At 33.8% G+C, this 16,672-nt stretch overlaps 3 protein-coding genes and 1 long non-coding RNA gene across 6 annotated transcripts; 2 read left to right on the top strand and 2 right to left on the bottom strand.

The window, feature by feature from the left end:
- Window positions 1-450: 450 nt before the first annotated feature.
- Window positions 451-3,688, bottom strand: LOC103860364. 2 transcript variants are annotated; one of them, XR_004456258.1, is made up of 3 exons: window positions 1,854-3,688; window positions 860-1,330; window positions 451-566 (listed from the first exon to the last, which is right to left on the bottom strand). XR_004456258.1 is itself a non-coding variant. In XM_009137956.3 (2 exons), exons 1-2 carry the CDS (start codon window positions 2,230-2,232, stop codon window positions 963-965), a joined length of 747 nt encoding a protein of 248 aa, XP_009136204.1. In that variant the 5' UTR covers window positions 2,233-3,688; the 3' UTR covers window positions 794-962. The 2 variants fall into 2 exon arrangements, 1 of the variants encoding a protein (XP_009136204.1); XM_009137956.3 differs by lacking the exon at window positions 451-566 and having other exon boundaries at window positions 794-1,330.
- A 367-nt stretch (window positions 3,689-4,055) lies between these two features.
- LOC103860365 (serine carboxypeptidase-like 42) lies at window positions 4,056-7,316 on the bottom strand. Of its 2 annotated transcripts, XR_001958017.2 has the most exons (9): window positions 7,073-7,316; window positions 6,697-6,946; window positions 6,426-6,626; window positions 6,252-6,344; window positions 6,048-6,133; window positions 5,193-5,680; window positions 4,875-4,992; window positions 4,536-4,802; window positions 4,056-4,465 (listed from the first exon to the last, which is right to left on the bottom strand). XR_001958017.2 is itself a non-coding variant. In XM_009137957.3 (8 exons), the coding sequence occupies exons 2-8, from the start codon at window positions 6,941-6,943 to the stop codon at window positions 4,635-4,637; spliced, it is 1,401 nt and encodes a 466-aa protein (XP_009136205.1). In that variant the 5' UTR covers window positions 6,944-6,946; window positions 7,073-7,316; the 3' UTR covers window positions 4,077-4,634. The 2 variants fall into 2 exon arrangements, 1 of the variants encoding a protein (XP_009136205.1); XM_009137957.3 differs by having other exon boundaries at window positions 4,077-4,802.
- Window positions 7,317-7,619: 303 nt separating this feature from the next.
- On the top strand, window positions 7,620-10,336 carry LOC117132733. Its single transcript, XM_033287606.1, has 2 exons — window positions 7,620-10,006; window positions 10,073-10,336. Exons 1-2 carry the CDS (start codon window positions 7,676-7,678, stop codon window positions 10,130-10,132), a joined length of 2,391 nt encoding a protein of 796 aa, XP_033143497.1. The 5' UTR covers window positions 7,620-7,675; the 3' UTR covers window positions 10,133-10,336.
- Window positions 10,337-11,519: 1,183 nt separating this feature from the next.
- LOC117132734 lies at window positions 11,520-13,091 on the top strand. Its single transcript, XR_004456259.1, has 2 exons — window positions 11,520-12,352; window positions 12,413-13,091. It is a non-coding gene; the product is annotated as an uncharacterized LOC117132734 (long non-coding RNA).
- Window positions 13,092-16,672: the final 3,581 nt, after the last annotated feature.

Raw genomic sequence — 16,672 nt, forward strand, 5'->3', positions numbered from 1 at the left:
TATGACTCAGTTTTGAGTTGTCAAGTTTGGAATATGGAACAGTAATGCATTTCCTTCAAGTTTGGAGACTGTAATGTCGCGGAGATGTTTGCTCCAGATACCATTGACAATGTTATGCATGAAGCTTTAAGCCTTAGGGTCCGAGAATAGAATTACTGATGACAATAGACTCCCCCATGATTTCTTGTTCTTTTTGATAATGGAATTTGAGAATTTCAAGCACATTTCACTAAAAAAGAGCATGAATGACGTACCATATTAAGTTAAACGAACAGATGACAAAAAAGAACTGTGTGAACGCATGTAATTCGTTTTGTGTGGACGGTTATTGAGGAAGATTGTAGATTAGAAATAAGAACTAGTCAGATATAACAATATGTATCTGATCCGAATGACTAAGGTGAACTTTTAACCGTAGTTACATGTCTTAGGTCGTTGCATGCCTACTTCTCGGATCAACTTGTTTTGCATCCTAATTTCTACATACAAGTTCACCTTTTAAATTTTGTCAGAACGAGCAATACTCGAATGATAGAAGAAACAAATAGCCCCATAAGTTAGAGCATGTGCAATGCTGATCCTTAACCAAAAATCCTTAAAATTAAATTATTATAATAATTTGTGGAACCCAAATAATTTAAGAATCTGTGTCAATTTTATTTTTTTTAATCCCTAGCTAAAAATCGTTTTACTCACAGATACGTTACTGTGCGCGGACCCCATCACTACGTAAGAATCCGCGATTGGCTACTATTTTTTTTCTTTTTTTTTAAAGCTGGAAAAACTAATAAAATAATTAAAAAAAATTGCGTTGGTTATCAAGCCATCAGTATCAGCATTGCTGATGCTTTTAGAGCATAAGGAAATAGTTTGTATATTTAGCACGACAGATACCCCAAACTGAGTACCTTAGCTACATACCGTTTTCCAAAAACTAAACAAAAACCACTTATACTTGAGATCTATGTAGGCTTCAAGTTGTGAAATAGAGTAGCCCACCGTGTGTCATCATCTCTTTTACTGTACTCCACATACACACTTGGGCTCGGTGGTCTTCCTTTCAACGGCCCTGATAATTTCAGCCGTTCGTTTAAGTTTCCATCTAACTGTCCCGACACAACAGGACTTCTGTATGCTAATACGAGTCTTTCTTGGACACTTCGATCCAACGGTCCGGATAGGTTCATGCTCCGGTTAGCTGGAAATGTTGTTTTCTCTTGCATTCGGTGTTTTAAATCCAACGGTCCAGATTTGGCGATCCTCTTTTTCCTTATCACAGGCAATCTCTCCACTTGGAACTCAGCTTTTTCGTTATTAGCTTTATTATTTCCTGAAAGTTTTCAATCAACATTCTTATCTTAACATAAAAAGTTTTAACTAATACCACACTAGCAATAAACCGTAATTATCCGGACAATTTTTTTTTTAGAAGCAGATTACTTTGCGAGTTTCTCCTACCTTTTCATATGTTAATGTACAAATATGAACTTCTTGCTTCATTCATACTGTACATGCAGTTTGGTTCGTATACCAGACTAATATAATAGGTTCCGTCTAGTTATCTATATAGCAAATCCGTTAATTTACAAATATAGAGTTCTTGCTTCATTCTTATTCATCTATTTAATCACTTCAGTTATATATATTTGTTCTTTTGTAACCTGAAGCTTTAGAAGTGCGCATATGTAAATAACAAAACCTAAATGCATAAACCAAAACCGATTAGAGTTTCCTGATTAACAATTAAAAAATAGTTACCCATTTCCATAACAAAATATTATTTTTGTAGTAGTTATCTATATAGAAAATCCTGTTGCAAAAAGTCGTGATTAGGTGCATTATCTTGACCTTACCACTCACAAACGCTTCTCCACGGCTGGCAGGTTCTGGCGACTGCTTCTCCTTCGCCGGTTCAACCACGGCGGTTCCTACGAGGAAAAGCCACTTGTTAAAGCGGTTACCAATACTTTTGGTCGCCTTAATGAGGACAGAGATGAGTTTGGCCGAGGCTGGACGACGGTGATAGTAGCTAACTGTTTCTGTTTCTCTCTTCGAAAGCTTGAGAATCTCTTGGCGGTGTTCGGCCACATTAATGCCATGTCGCTTGAGAAAATTGTGGTTGAAAAGTGCGATGTCTTCACTCTTGAGCTTCTTCTGGGCGAATATGAGTCCGTACTCGTAGCTTATGGTCGGGTCAAGGTCGGTTTTTGATAGCCACGAGAACCAATCCATCTTGTTTGTGTGGCTGATCTTATGGGAGTTTGAAGACTATATATGAATGTAAACATTTTCGCCTATTTAATACGAGGGACACACACATGATGGGAGACAGATAACTAAAGCAATATGTAGTGGTTGAGACTTTAGAATAATTTTGTTTTCCAAGCACTCTAACCTTTCAGTGATTTAAGGAAAAACAAATATGTGATACTGAAAGAGCTCACATCACAGTTTGAAAATATAGCATTTTCATTTATAAAAAGATACGATTACACGGACCTTGCTCCGCTTATTGGTGTTGATCATGGTTCTAATTTCTAAAAATAATTCACATAAATGAGAACTGATATTCACTTTATGTTAAAAATGAGCATCATTAATTGATCTTCAATTGAGGATCAACGGATTGAACCACCTATTTCCTATTTGCACATGTGGGGAATTAAGCTAGTGCAAATAGAGTGGGTACTTTTCCCAAACAACGGATCGCAAGTTAACTATTGCTTCCAAGTAAACAAAAATCATAAAAATCGTACTCAAAGTCGACTATAACTCCTACAAGATGGACCACAATGGTTAACTAATCAACAAATAAATTTGGTAGAGCAGATGCACAGTAGTCGATGCTCCACTCCCTAATTTATTGGCCGAAAGTAATCCATTATTACATTAAAGTGGGTAGCCCCAAGTGGTACCTGTCTTTAACCCAACCTCTACCTATATACCTCACTCCTCTCGCTCTCTCGTTATCTCGCTTTCTCCAACTTTACTTGATTTGTTGAACATGTTTTGTATTAGTCTCCGCCTTTCACATGGTACTAGAATATTAGGTAAACTGATTAATTTTGAAGTATAAAACATTTTTTAAACAATACACGATGGGAAATTATAGTTATCACACAAAATATTTTGAAAACCGTATCATAATATACAAAATTTTAGATAATTTATTTTCTTTATACATAATTATAAATAACTTATTATTTATTCTGAATATGTTCAGATACTAGAGCTTTTAGATAGGAAAATAAATATGTTTTTGCTTGGATAACTGAAAGGCTTACAATTATTTATTTTGAAGTCTTCAAAGCAAAACGAAACCAACCAGAAAAAAACTTGATTTTTATGACACGGATGTCCAAGGATACTGTGGCAAATTGTGAGAGAGATGATAGCAGAAAAAAAACTGGAGTTTGAAAGATTATTCAAGTGGAAAATAAGAAAGTTTCTGAATATAGAGATCGTCAACGCTCAATTCACATCTTATGGCACTCAATGACCTACTCCAACCACACACTAAATTTAGTATTGAAATAACATCAAAGCTTGTGTTTTGATATTCTTTTTATTTTTCATTTCCAGTCACAACACCAAATTTCACATTAAAAATAATATAGGCTAATTACCACATTAAAAATAATATTGGCTAATTAATAAATAGTAATTAATTTAATTTGCTAATTATCATTTTATATAAAATAAAATTGATAAATGAAATTTTTCTATTTTTTTTCAATTTATATAATGTTTTAAAAACATTTCTCATTTAGTTACAAATTTTAACTATTTAATAAATAGCATGATATTTATATTGTATTACTAAATATGAAAAACACAAAATAATTGGTTACCATTGTAACTATTTAATAAATACTAATATAATTATATTATTAAAAAATAATATAATATTTTAATGTTCAATGTAGGAAAATAAAACGAAAAGTACAAACTACTAGGATACGTTTTAATTTTACAAATTTTGAATTAATTAATTAGACTATTAAAGAAAAGATTAAAATAAAGTGTATATATATATATATATTTGGTGTGGTGAATAGTGTTATGATGTAATACAATTAACAAAATACCAAATTTGATAAAGTAGTGCTATTTTTGGAGTTCAACAAGAGATGAAATTACACAATATATATTTGTTTTTGCAGTTTCATTAGCTTTATAGCTTAAGATCAGCAAAGCGACCTATACTCAGAAGTCAGAAGATTGAATGGGAAAGTTGGAATATAGAGAAACCTTGTGAACTGAAAGTGTTAGGTAAAGATGAACACAGCCTATCTAGTCAACTATTGCAGTAGATCCAGTGGGAAGCTTAGCTCTACGGTTGCTAATGAATTTGGCATTATGCAATCGACTGTCATGAAAGACCATTACTAACAGATCACAATCTCTCCAATCAGCCCAAAGAAACCATTCAGATCATTAACCTCTCAAATTCAGCCCAAGTAACCTGGAAAGCAGTAAAAGTATGAGTGTGAAACCTTATAGTTTCCCTTGTAAATGTATCTTAGTCACGTTACTTCTAGATCATTCCACAGCGAGCAAGCAGAAACAGAATACTTCAAGCTAATTGATACTAATCATAACTGCCTCATCTAATATTAGATATCTCTTCTCTTTCATTCATCGGGAGAGTAATGTGTGTTGTTGGGCAGTCTCCGGCCATGCACAAAGCTACTGAACATATGCAGAGCTCGTGAAGGCTGCGCATACGGCACCATATGAGCCGCCCCTCTCACCGTTGCAAACGTCAATAGCTTTCCATACTCGGTGACCCAGCCACCAACCTACAACCACAAGTTTTCAACCTGTTTGAGACATGTGCAGGGAGGGGCAAGAGGTAAAATTAGAGAACTTACCTGATCTTTGTGGAACCAGGGTCTATAGGGAAGTGTGGTCTTGAAGTTGAGATGATGAGCAAGTTCTCGTACGAGAGTTCTTGAACCAAGAAGTGGAACAACAGCATCTTGATCTCCACTACAAAATAAATAAATTATACTCATTTATTTATATTTTTCTTTCATATATTTATAAATGTTACATTAAGCTCTAATTTATGTATAAAAATTAAAGATTATTTTAAATAACATTATGTTATTATTTTAGTTAGACATGTAATCTTAAGTATAACAAGCTTAACTGCATAATACATGAGAAGGAGATAAAAGGGATCTTACCTGAAGATCCAAACAGGAGTTTTGTTCTGTATAATTCTCTTAAGAATCGGAAGCATGCTGATGCTCGCGTCGGTGTCTCTGTAATTCACCAGGCTGCTGCACATAGACCATTGGTAGGGTAAACGAGTGCGGTTGGCGTGAAGAGCTTGTTGGACCTCAGGGAGATTGAAATAGAACTTTCTCTCGTAAGTCATACAAACATCCACCCCCATGCTAATCTTAGTAGCCATTTGCTTGAGTCTCAGCTCTTGCTGGACAATAGAAGGGTAGCATACGTCGAGGAGAACGTCGTAGTTGTTGACGTATTCATTGATAGTGTCGGCTTCCTTGAGGGCATCATTACAGACCTTGCTCATGTTATGGAGATTGGAAAAATCACAGTGGGTTGTGATTGTGCCTCTCGTTTCATCAGATATCATCCCATGCGACCAGAAGAAATCGTACGTGGCTGAAGTGTCCATCCCAAGCTCCAGAAGTGGATTCCCAATCTTGACAGAAAAAAAAGAAAAAGAATCAGAGAGCAAAAAAATTGCAGGAAAGTCAATTACCCTGCCACTTATAGTCTTCTTCTCAACAAATTGTTGTTTTTTTTCTTCTAATATTTACTTTGTTAATAATTCAAGTTTTGGTTACAAGCTCGGATCAAACAAAACCTTATTAGCTTTACTAAACCATCACACGGACAAGTTCACTAAACAACTAAACTATGAGATTCGTAGACGATCAATCTTCGTTTTCTACTGTTTATGGTAACCACGAGAGGGTGGCGTTCACCTCTTATATTACATTCAAAGTTGTAAAGACATATATGAAAGTAGTCCTGGTTTTAACAAAGAATAAAGATTATCTGCTTACCGCAATGCCTTTGACATTGAACTTATACCCACGTGAGTGTATATTGTAGCTGAGTATAGCATCTGCCAGTTGCGGTATGTAATGTCCTGCAATAAATTGTATATGAAGACAGTCAAGTTGCATATTCAGAATAACAAGAAGAGCAAATCTGGGAATCTCTTAGCAATTTTCTCAAACTAAGAATCAGAATAATCAAAGACAAACCTGCGTAGCTTTCCCCAGTGAGGAAGAAGTCACGAGATTTCAACTCTGGGAACTTGTTGAACCATCTCAACAAGAAGACAACCATATCGCTTGCTGTTCAAAAAACAAAACATATCAAGAAACATCAGTCTTCTAAATTCTAATATAACCAAAAAAGTGATACTAAATTTTCACCAGTAGTTTCGTCTCCGGTGTTGTAATCAGAGCTTGTGTTGGAGTAAGACCATCCTACACCGGCCGGAGACTCCACAAAAAGAAGGTTTGAGGCTTTGTTCCAGGACATGGAGTTGATGCGGAGGCCACGGCCATCACCAGTTGGGTAAAAAGGACCCAACTCAGTGAAAGCTCCTCCACCAACTGAAGAACAACCTGGGCCTGCAATAAGACCAATATCTTCAATAATAGATAGGTAAAAGTTTCAGGGAAAGAAGAAAAAAACACAAACCTCCGTTAAGCCAAAGGGTTAAGGGTTTGGTGTCGGGTTGTTTGTCGGCTTCAACAAAGTAGTAGAAGAGACTCCTACCATTCTTGGAGTCCACATTGACATATCCAGCATATTGTCGGAATTCTACCTTTGGTTGACCAGGAAGCCTCACCACCAGATCTTCTTCCGGATACCCTTTAACGAAATTGCACCCCACTGTGACCACCATCAACGCCATTGTCACCGTCAGTGCCCGGCATGATACCATGATCTGAAACAACAAGTCAAAGTAACAAGTTATAGTTTAAGGAGCATAAGCCACAGTTTTTAACAGATAATTCAAAATACGATACAGAACATAGCAGTAGAAGACGACAAGGAAATTGAAGAGATTTACCTTGATTTCGTTTTTTTTTTTATTATCTCTTCTTCGATAAAAATGAAGGATTCTGGAAGAAGAAGAAGAGCTAAAGTCTCTTTGTTTGGAGAGGAATCTGAGATGAATCTTCACTATAGTTATATCTCTCCTTCCTCTGCTCTAGATAAGGTATGCTCTCGAGCTCGACAAAACTTTTATTGGCTACCTAGATTCTGTTCCAACCTTTTCAAAATACATAAGGAATGACTGCATATTCCCCTCTGTAATAGTTAAACCCTACTTATTCCCCCCCAAACTACTAATCTCATTAGGAAACTCTCCATACATATAAATTGCTTCATATTAACCCCCAGTTATTTTAACTCTGCTCAATTAAACCTCTGCAATACAAAATCGAAATTCATGATTAAGGGGTGTAAAACGCGATTAGACAGAATCGATTATCCAATCCGAGCTCCGCCCGACCCGACTTGCGTGACCCGACCCGACCCGAGCTGCATGACCCGACTTTTTAACCTAAAATCAAACGGGAGGTTTTTTTTCCTACGATCTCTACGACACAGAGAGAGAGAGAGAGAAAAGAGACGATAGAATCTGAGAGGGAGAGAAGAAACAAAGTCAATGGAGACGAGAGAGTCTGGTTCGGAGGAGATAGAGAAACCACGAGACAGAGACAGCTTCATGGACGGTTCAGACGAGATAGAGAAACCACGAGACAGAGACAGCGTCATGGACGGTTCGGACGAGATAGAGAAACCACGAGACAGAGACAGCGTCATGGACGGTTCGGACGAGATAGAGAAACCACGAGACAGAGACAGCTTCATGGACGGTTCGGAGGAGCTTGAACCTGGAGTTACTTTGAACGGTTGTAATGACAGAGATGAGGTGATCGAGGATGAAACTGCTGAGACACAAATTGAAGCAGTTTATGAAAGTGAGTTTGAGAATGAGAACACCAAGTCTGGTAAAGGAGGTAAGATGGATGAAGTTGAAGATACTTTGGGCAGACACTTGTTTGAGATTGAAGAATCAGTAGCTGAATTTGAGGATGAAATACCGACTGAAAGGACTGCGATTCCAGATAGTTCAGATGATGATTCTGAGGATGAAATTGATTTGCGTGATAAGCGAATGAGAAATAGAAAACATGATAAGTTAGCTGTGGGAAGTAGTTACTACACCGTATATGAGTTCAAAGAGGTTGTCTTAGAGTATGCTTTGACTAAGGGAAAGAACATAAAGCAAGATAGGTGGGATAAGACAAAAGTTTCATTTGTGTGTGGCATCGGTGGGAAGTGTAAGTGGAGGCTTTATTGCTCGTACGATAAGGATAGTCAGAAATGGTTACTGAAGACGAAGTACAAATACCATAGCTGCACACCAAATGGAAAATGCAAGCTTTTGAAGAGTCCAGTGATTGCAAGACTTTTTTTGGATAAGCTAAGGCAAAATGCAAACTTAATGCCTGAAGAAATCCAAAACATCATCAAAGAGAAGTGGAAAATAGTTAGCACAAGGAACCAGTGCCAAAGAGGGAGACTTCTAGCTTTAAGATGGCTTGAAAAGGAGTACGATGAGCAATTTTCTCACCTGCGAGGATATGCAGAAGAGATCCTCTTCACAAACAACGGATCCACAGCCATAGTAGACACCTACAAAAACAAGGACGGTAAAGATGTCTTCAATCGGTTTTATGTATGTTTTGCGAATCTTCGAGACACTTGGAGAGGATATTGTAGGCCAGTTATTGGAGTTGATGGTACATTTTTGAAGGTTGCTGTGAAAGGTGTGTTGCTCACTGCTGTGGGGCATGATGCAAACAATCAAATATATCCCATTGCTTGGTCTGTGGTCCAATCTGAAACAACAGAAAACTGGTTATGGTTTGTCCAACAAATCAAGAGAGACTTAGTTCTGAAAGATGGCAGTGGATTTGTAATACTTTCAGATCGATCTAAGGGGCTGAAGAGTGCTGTTGCGACAGAGTTACCAAATGCTGAGCATAGGAAATGTGTAAAACACATTGTTGAAAACTTGAAGAAAAATCATGCCAAGAAGGATTTGTTGAAACCAATGGTGTGGGACATTGCTCGGAGTTACTCTACAACAGAGTTTGACTACAATGTAAAGAAGTTAAAGGCATACGACTTAAGTTTATACAATGATGTGATGAAGGAGGAACCAAGAGCTTGGTCTAGACCTTTTTATAGACTTGGGAGCTGCTGTGAAGATGTGGATAACAATGCTACCGAGTCTTTCAACTCAACTATCACGAAAGCAAGAGCAAAGGCAATGGTACCGATGCTTGAGATGATAAGAAGACAAGCCATGAAGCGCATCGCCAAACGAAACATAGCCTCACATAAACATGACGGAATGCGTACAAAATATGTAGCTAAGATGCTTACAGAAGAGAAGAAGATTGCGGATTTATGTACAACTACACCTGGTACCCGTGGAGTTTTTGAGGTAACCTATGAGGAAAATTCTTATAGTGTTAACACTATTAGACATACATGTTCTTGTGGTAAGTGGCAAATCAGTGGGGTTCCTTGTGAACATGCTTATGGAGCAATGATTGATGCTGGTTTGAATGCTGATCAGTATGTGTCAGATTTCTTTTCTACACTGATGTGGCAGTACACTTACAACCTCAACCTTGAGCCAGTTAGAGGACCAAGAGTGTGGATGAAATCAGGTTTGCCACTAATAATTGCTCCTCCAGAGCCTGATATGCCTGGAAGAAAGAAGAAGAAGAAACAAAAGAAGTTTCCTAGAATAAAAGGCAAACATGAATCACCTAAGAAGAAGAAGAAAAAGAAAAAGGAGGTTGAAAAGCTTGGTAGAGGTGGTCGCACAATCCATTGTTCGAAGTGTGGTGAGGCTGGTCATAATGCAAACGGTTGTAAGATTCATCCAAAGAAAAAGAAAAAGATGAGCGGTGAAGAGGTATGAGATATTGTGTTTGATTTATTGCATAATACTATGAAATTTAATGCATGGTTTTAATTTCAGGGAACTTCTCATGGGCAAGATGAAGTAAGACTTACACAGCCTACGCAGAGTCAGAGCTAGCCGGGTTATGTTTTCAGTCGTGTTGGTGACTTTTGTGTCTCAATTATCTTGTGCTTTTGTTTTCAGTCAGACTTTGTGATGCTGGTTATGTAAAACTTTTTTTAATGATTTTGTGTCTAAACTCATGTTATGTAAGACTTGTTTTTTAAGACTTAAGTTTGTGTCTAAACTCATGTTTTAAGATGAAATGTTCTTTAGGTTCAACGACATGTTCCAACACATATTATAGAGACAGAAATTCATTACGTAAGTTTAAAGACATGTTCCAAACACATACAAGAAATTCATTACATATAGCAAAACCACACAGACAATATGATTTTTGAAACTCAAAGTGCTCTTTGTTCTCATCATTTCTTCATCTTATCAGACCTTGTTTTTTGAAACACAATATGCTCCATCATACTCTTTCGCAGCTCCTTGACATCATTCACAAGTTCCTCACGTTTTGCATCAACATTTCCTATCTCATCAATCACAACTTCATCTACCCATTTGAACAGATGCCTCTCCATTTTTCCCTAGCATCAAAGACAAACAACATGATTCTTGATGAAAGCTGTTCATGATTGATCAGAAATTTCTTTGTCACTCCCTCTGCTCTCCTTTCTTTCTCGGAACCCTTCTCAGTTCTCTCTCTGTTATTTTCACTATGTTTCTCGTCTCTCTCTGTTCTTCTTCTCTCTCTCTCTCTCTGTTATTCTCACTCTGTTTCTCGTCTCTCTCTGTTCTTCTCTCTCTCTCTCTCTCTCTCTCTCTCTGTTATTCTCACTCTGTTTCTCGTCTCTCTCTGTTCTTCTTCTCTCTCTCTCTCTCTGTTATTCTCACTCTGTTTCTCGTCTCTCTCTCTCTCTCTCTCTCTCTCTGTTATTCTCACTCTTATTCTCACTCTGTTTCTCGTCTCTCTCTGTTCTTCTTCTCTCTCTCTCTGTTATTCTCACTCTGTTTCTCGTCTCTCTCTGTTCTTCTTCTCTCTTTCTCTCTCTGTTATTCTCACTCTCTTTCTCGTCTCACCGAGTCTTTCTCGTCTCTCTCTATTTCAGTTCTTCCTCGTTTCTCTGTTCTTCCTGAGGAAGGGGATAGACCAAACCCTATATTTTATTAAATCCCAAATCGATTTCATTTAAACATATTCGGGTCAGATTTTAATGGGTCGGGTTGGGATTTAATTAGTGGGCAATCGCTATTTCATAAACGCAATTGATCACCCTTTTAACTTCAATTTCGAAATTAGATTAGAGGGGGATCTGGGCAGGACTGAAGAGATAAGGGGGCTATGTAAAGAGAATTTGTATCTTTAGGGGGTTTTGTCAAGATGTTGATAGCATGGGGGGGAATACATAGGGTTGTGCTATTTAGAGGGGGGAATAGACAGTCGTTCCAATACATAAAGAACTTTTTACTTGACAATACAAAATTTTTATTCAATAAAGTTTATAATCCTTGACATTATTCTAAAAATTGGTTTAGATGACGTCTTGAAATGCTTTAAAAAAAATTGATTTATACAAGGAAAATTTGGCTGTATGACGCTGAAAAAAACCATAATTCACCTTCTAGTCAATTTCCCTAATATATCGATACACCATCTATCTTTTCTATAATATTGCCAAAATACCATTTCATTCTACCGGTGAAACCTGAAGAAAATAAAAATAAAAAATCCTAGTTATTAGCTGTTTCAAATTACTCGTGGTGTAATCATATTCACATATTTTCTTTTACCTTTATTTAGTAATTTTTGAGAAATTGATCCATAATTTTCTCCACCTCTTCCAACCACGTTTCCCTCCTCCCCATCGCCACCGTCTGTGTTCTCTGAGTTTATTTCTTTCTCTAATTGTGTTGCAAAGGGAATCGTCTCCACTTTGGGAATCTATTGCGAGAAGACGTCGTGACAGTCCAAACGGGGAGAAGGAGCACACTGACCATTTTTCCATTCACATCGGCGCTTTTTCTCAGATATATTACAATACTGTAAGTTCTAGGGTGTGTGTTTTAGATTCTATTCTTGCGATGCTCTTTTTCCCTATTTGGGTTGCATGTCGGATCTAGTAGACAAAGGTCACCGAATCGATTTAGGGCTGAACTTTTACCGATTTGTCTTACTCATCTGTTTACATCGAAGTCTATGGTAATTTTGTTTGGAATCGAGACAAAGATAGTATATATAGAGCTATTTGATCGCTCTATGCTATGTGACATGGAATAGCTTAAATTGTTAATCATTCACGTACCCTTCCGTTTTGCACTTCTTTATGATGTAGAAACAATCATAAGGTATTTAGAATTTATATTCCATTCAATGTACTTTTGTGTTCCAAGTTATACGTATATATACAATACTATATCAAATAGAAATAATTATCTTGTTTTATGTATCGAGTGTAGTTCACTCCTCGCAAATGGTAATGTATAACAATTCCATTCTATGTAACCATGTGTACCATGTCATATATAGATTTACTATTCCATATAAATAGAAATGTTTATCTTGTGCTATGTATCAGTTCGCTCATGTCATATTCTCTTTGTGATTCCAAGACAAATACATTTGGCTTAGAATAAATGTTTTTATAGAACTAAGCGACTTTGGCTTTGTATAGGTTGCTCCGCTGTAGTGACACTTATCATGTTATAAATGCACGGTGTTGGGATGGAATTGAAGTGTGTGGCTTTCACTGAAGAAAATGTTTGTGTAGCTGAGGAGAACTACTTGATTGAAACACTGGCACTGTGTCAAGCCGGAGCACTCACCCAGGACGTGTAGACATGGGTTTATGGTTTCTAAGCATTGTTTTTATGTTCTAGCTTTGCTTCTTGTTTTTAGATACTACCATCTAAACTACCTCCGTGTTGTAGTAATGTTTTATGTAGTGACTCCAACTCTATGTATCTTCTTCCTTTTTGTTGCTTACACTGGAAGAATGAAATCACATTCCATATGCGTCAATTTGAATTTGGTGTAAGCATTACCTCCTTCCCTGCAATCATAAACACTTCAAAATGTGAGCAATATGTATTATATAACGTTGGTTAGATGAAATAGAACAATTAATTATATACTATTTCCGTATTTTGATTTATTTATGTTATTTTTACATTTGAGTTTGGGTTTATGAATTCAGGTTTTGGGTTTAGTATTTAGGGCTTCCAGGTGGGTTTGTTCAGGGTCTAGTATTTCAGGGTCGGAGGTTGGTTGAGGTTGGTTGAGGTTGGAGGTTGGTTGTGATTTTGATTATGGTTATAGTACTATACTATGTTGGTGAGATGAAATAGAACAGTTAAATTTTACTATTTTCGTATTTTAATTTATTAAAGATATTTTATGTTTGGGTTTATGAATTCGGGTTTAGGGTTTAGTATTTATGGTTTTAAGGTGGGTTGGTTTAGGGTTTAGTATTTCAGTGTTGGAGGTTGGTTGTAATTTTGATGGTTTTAGTATTATACTACGTTGGTGAGATGAAATAGAATAGTTAATTATATACTATTTTGTATTTTAATTTATAAAAGATATTTTACATTGGGTTTGGGTTTATGAATTTGGGTTTAGGGGTTAGTATTTATGATTTAGAGGTGGATTGGTTTAGGGTCTAGTATTTCAGGGTTAGAGGTTGGTTGGGTTAGAGGTTGGTTGGGGTTAGAGGTTGGTTATGATTCTAATTGTGTTTATAGTACTCTACTATGTTGGTGAGATGAAATAGAACATTTTCTTTTCCATCATGTGTGTTGTATACAGCTGTCATATATGCTTCATATAATTAAGTGTCCCTAAAAAACCACGTCTCTTATATTTGGAAGTGAAACTGGCAACTTGTTAAATAAAGGGGTAGAACCAGTTTGATTGAGACCAAAAAGTCTGACATTAAATTATGTCAAAATCAATGTTAGTTCTTTAATTTGTCTCTCAAATATATCTATTTTGCCAATAAGCCCTTTATACAACTCAGATTAATGTAGATCATTCGAAATTGGTTTAAACCATTCTAAATTAGATTAATTTAATTAGTTTAAATCTGTTAAATTAAGTAATAGTGTTAGTATAAATCTATAATTATGTCACTTGAACATGTGGCTATGGTCCGATTGGTTTAAACGCAGCGGTTACGGTTGCGGGTGCGGGAGTTTACGGTTTCAAACGTTATTAAGCGTTTTGTATGTTTGGTACAACGTTTGAAATTTTTTGCGTTTGCGGGATATTAGTGACTGGTTGATTATAAGATATTGCAGCAGTTTAATAATAAATTACCCATATTAACATATTATAACATTAAAAATAGAAAAACATACTATTGTAATAAAATATAATAATTATCAATATAATACGATTAATAAAAATATTATGTTTATTTATAAAAAATTTAAATGAGTTGAAAGTTATAATTTAAATAAAATTTGTTTTGAAGATTTATATTAAAAAAAATTTTAAAAATTTTTATTTTGTTTTATATACGCGTATATCTTTATGTAGGTGTCATTATATAAATGTTTAAAAATTCTAATAAATAGTTAGTTTAAATTTCTTATAAAGCGAATTATGATACTGTTTGTGAATTTTAATTAATATATAAAATATGTATATATTTTTTTTTATAATATTTCTATTTTAAAATAATTTTGAAAATAATTTTATACTTATTTTTCTATCCGCAACCGCTTGCAACCGAAAACATTAGCTGAAACCAGCTTTTGATTTTAAGAGGTTCGGAATGTTTTGTAACGATTTGTATAATTGTTTTAAAACTGGGCTGTAGCGAGAAAACTAATGGAAAAAAGTTTCCTAGCTACACGAAGTTTACTATAATATGGTAGAAACCATCCAATGTATGAGAATGTATCAACAACTACACGAAGTTTATGTTAATACATGTCACATGTACGAAATAAATAATAATATAGTAGCAACATCACAATCGGGTTTAATTGATTTTAAGCTAAGTTAATGGGGTTAATCCGTAATTTACTAAACTTAATGATTTTTTAAGTTTAACTAGATTTTGACCCGTGCAACCGCACGGGTGTTTGTTTTCACTTTTCTATACATAAATTATTGTTTTAGAACATAAGTGGTATATATTTTTAATGTTAATCATATACTTAAATATTTATATAACTATTTCAAATACAATAATTTTATAATTTACATGTTATAATTAATTAGTTGTTTAAACCTTATGTATTTGCCACTTCTTATTATATATTTATCTTATTGTATTTTCATTTATTTATTAAGTAAATTAATATATTCATGAGAAAATATATTTAAAAGATATTTTGTATTTAATTTATGCTAAATTCTGACCCGTATTTCAAAACTGGATTTCTTTTTACCAATATTTTTATGCTTATTCATTTTAGATAATTTATTATTGTATATATAAAAGTGTAAGATATGTTAATTTTTAGACAAGTATTATATAGTTTGTTAATTTTAAGCCGTTCTATCATCATATGATATTTTAAATAAATATTTTATATTTATGAAAATAAAATTTATAAATTTATCAATTGAATATAATTTTATCATATTTATTTTAGTATAATAATTATATTTTAACATGATCATGACTATAAAAGTAGACAAAATAGGATATAATTTATTTATTTTCATTTCTAAACGATAACTTAAAATACATTAAGTTATTGTTTAAATATTACACAGATTTATTAGAATTTTTAAAATATAATATATGAATATATATTATATTTAAAATGAAAATATATTATGATTAAAGTAGTTACAAAGATTTTATATTATTAACTTTAAAGAAATACATGTTAATTTTTATACATGTATTATATAGTTTGATAATGTTAACTCATCTTACCAACATATTAGATTTTATTTTTGAACATAAATATTTTATAATTACGAAAATATAATATATAAATTTAATACAATTTTATTATATTTAGCTCAATATAATAATTTTAATTTAATATGATTGATTATGATTATATAATAACTAAAATATTATAGATTTTTTTTATTTTTCATTTTATATAACTGAATATATTAATGTATAATAATATTTTAAACTAATTTCGAAATTAGTGAAAATATTTAAATATAATTTTGAAAATGAAGATCTTGTAAAAATCTTTTTAAATAGATTTGTTAGAATTTTAAAATAAATATATTTATATTTAAAATGAAAAGATATCAAAAGATACTATGATTAAAATATTTTAAAACTTATATTTATTATTAGTCTGAATTAAAATATAGTATGAATTTCTATGAATAGGTCCATTAGGTCCATTTTTAAAAAAAATCACACATGAATCAAGGTTGTGACTTCTGTTTTAATATATAAGATATACTTAATTGATTTATTAATAAACTTAGTAATTTAATAAACTTTAACTTAATAAACTTAATAATTTATTATACTTAATAAATTTATTAAACTTAATAAACTTAATAATTTATTAAACTTAATAAATTTATTAAGTTTAGTAAATGATTAAGTTTATTAATAAATGATTAAGTTTATTAAGTTTAATAAATTTATTATTTTTAATAAGTTTAATAAAGTT

The sequence above is a fragment of the Brassica rapa genome, chromosome A03, assembly GCF_000309985.2.
Source record: "Brassica rapa cultivar Chiifu-401-42 chromosome A03, CAAS_Brap_v3.01, whole genome shotgun sequence".
NCBI lineage: Eukaryota > Viridiplantae > Streptophyta > Magnoliopsida > Brassicales > Brassicaceae > Brassica > Brassica rapa.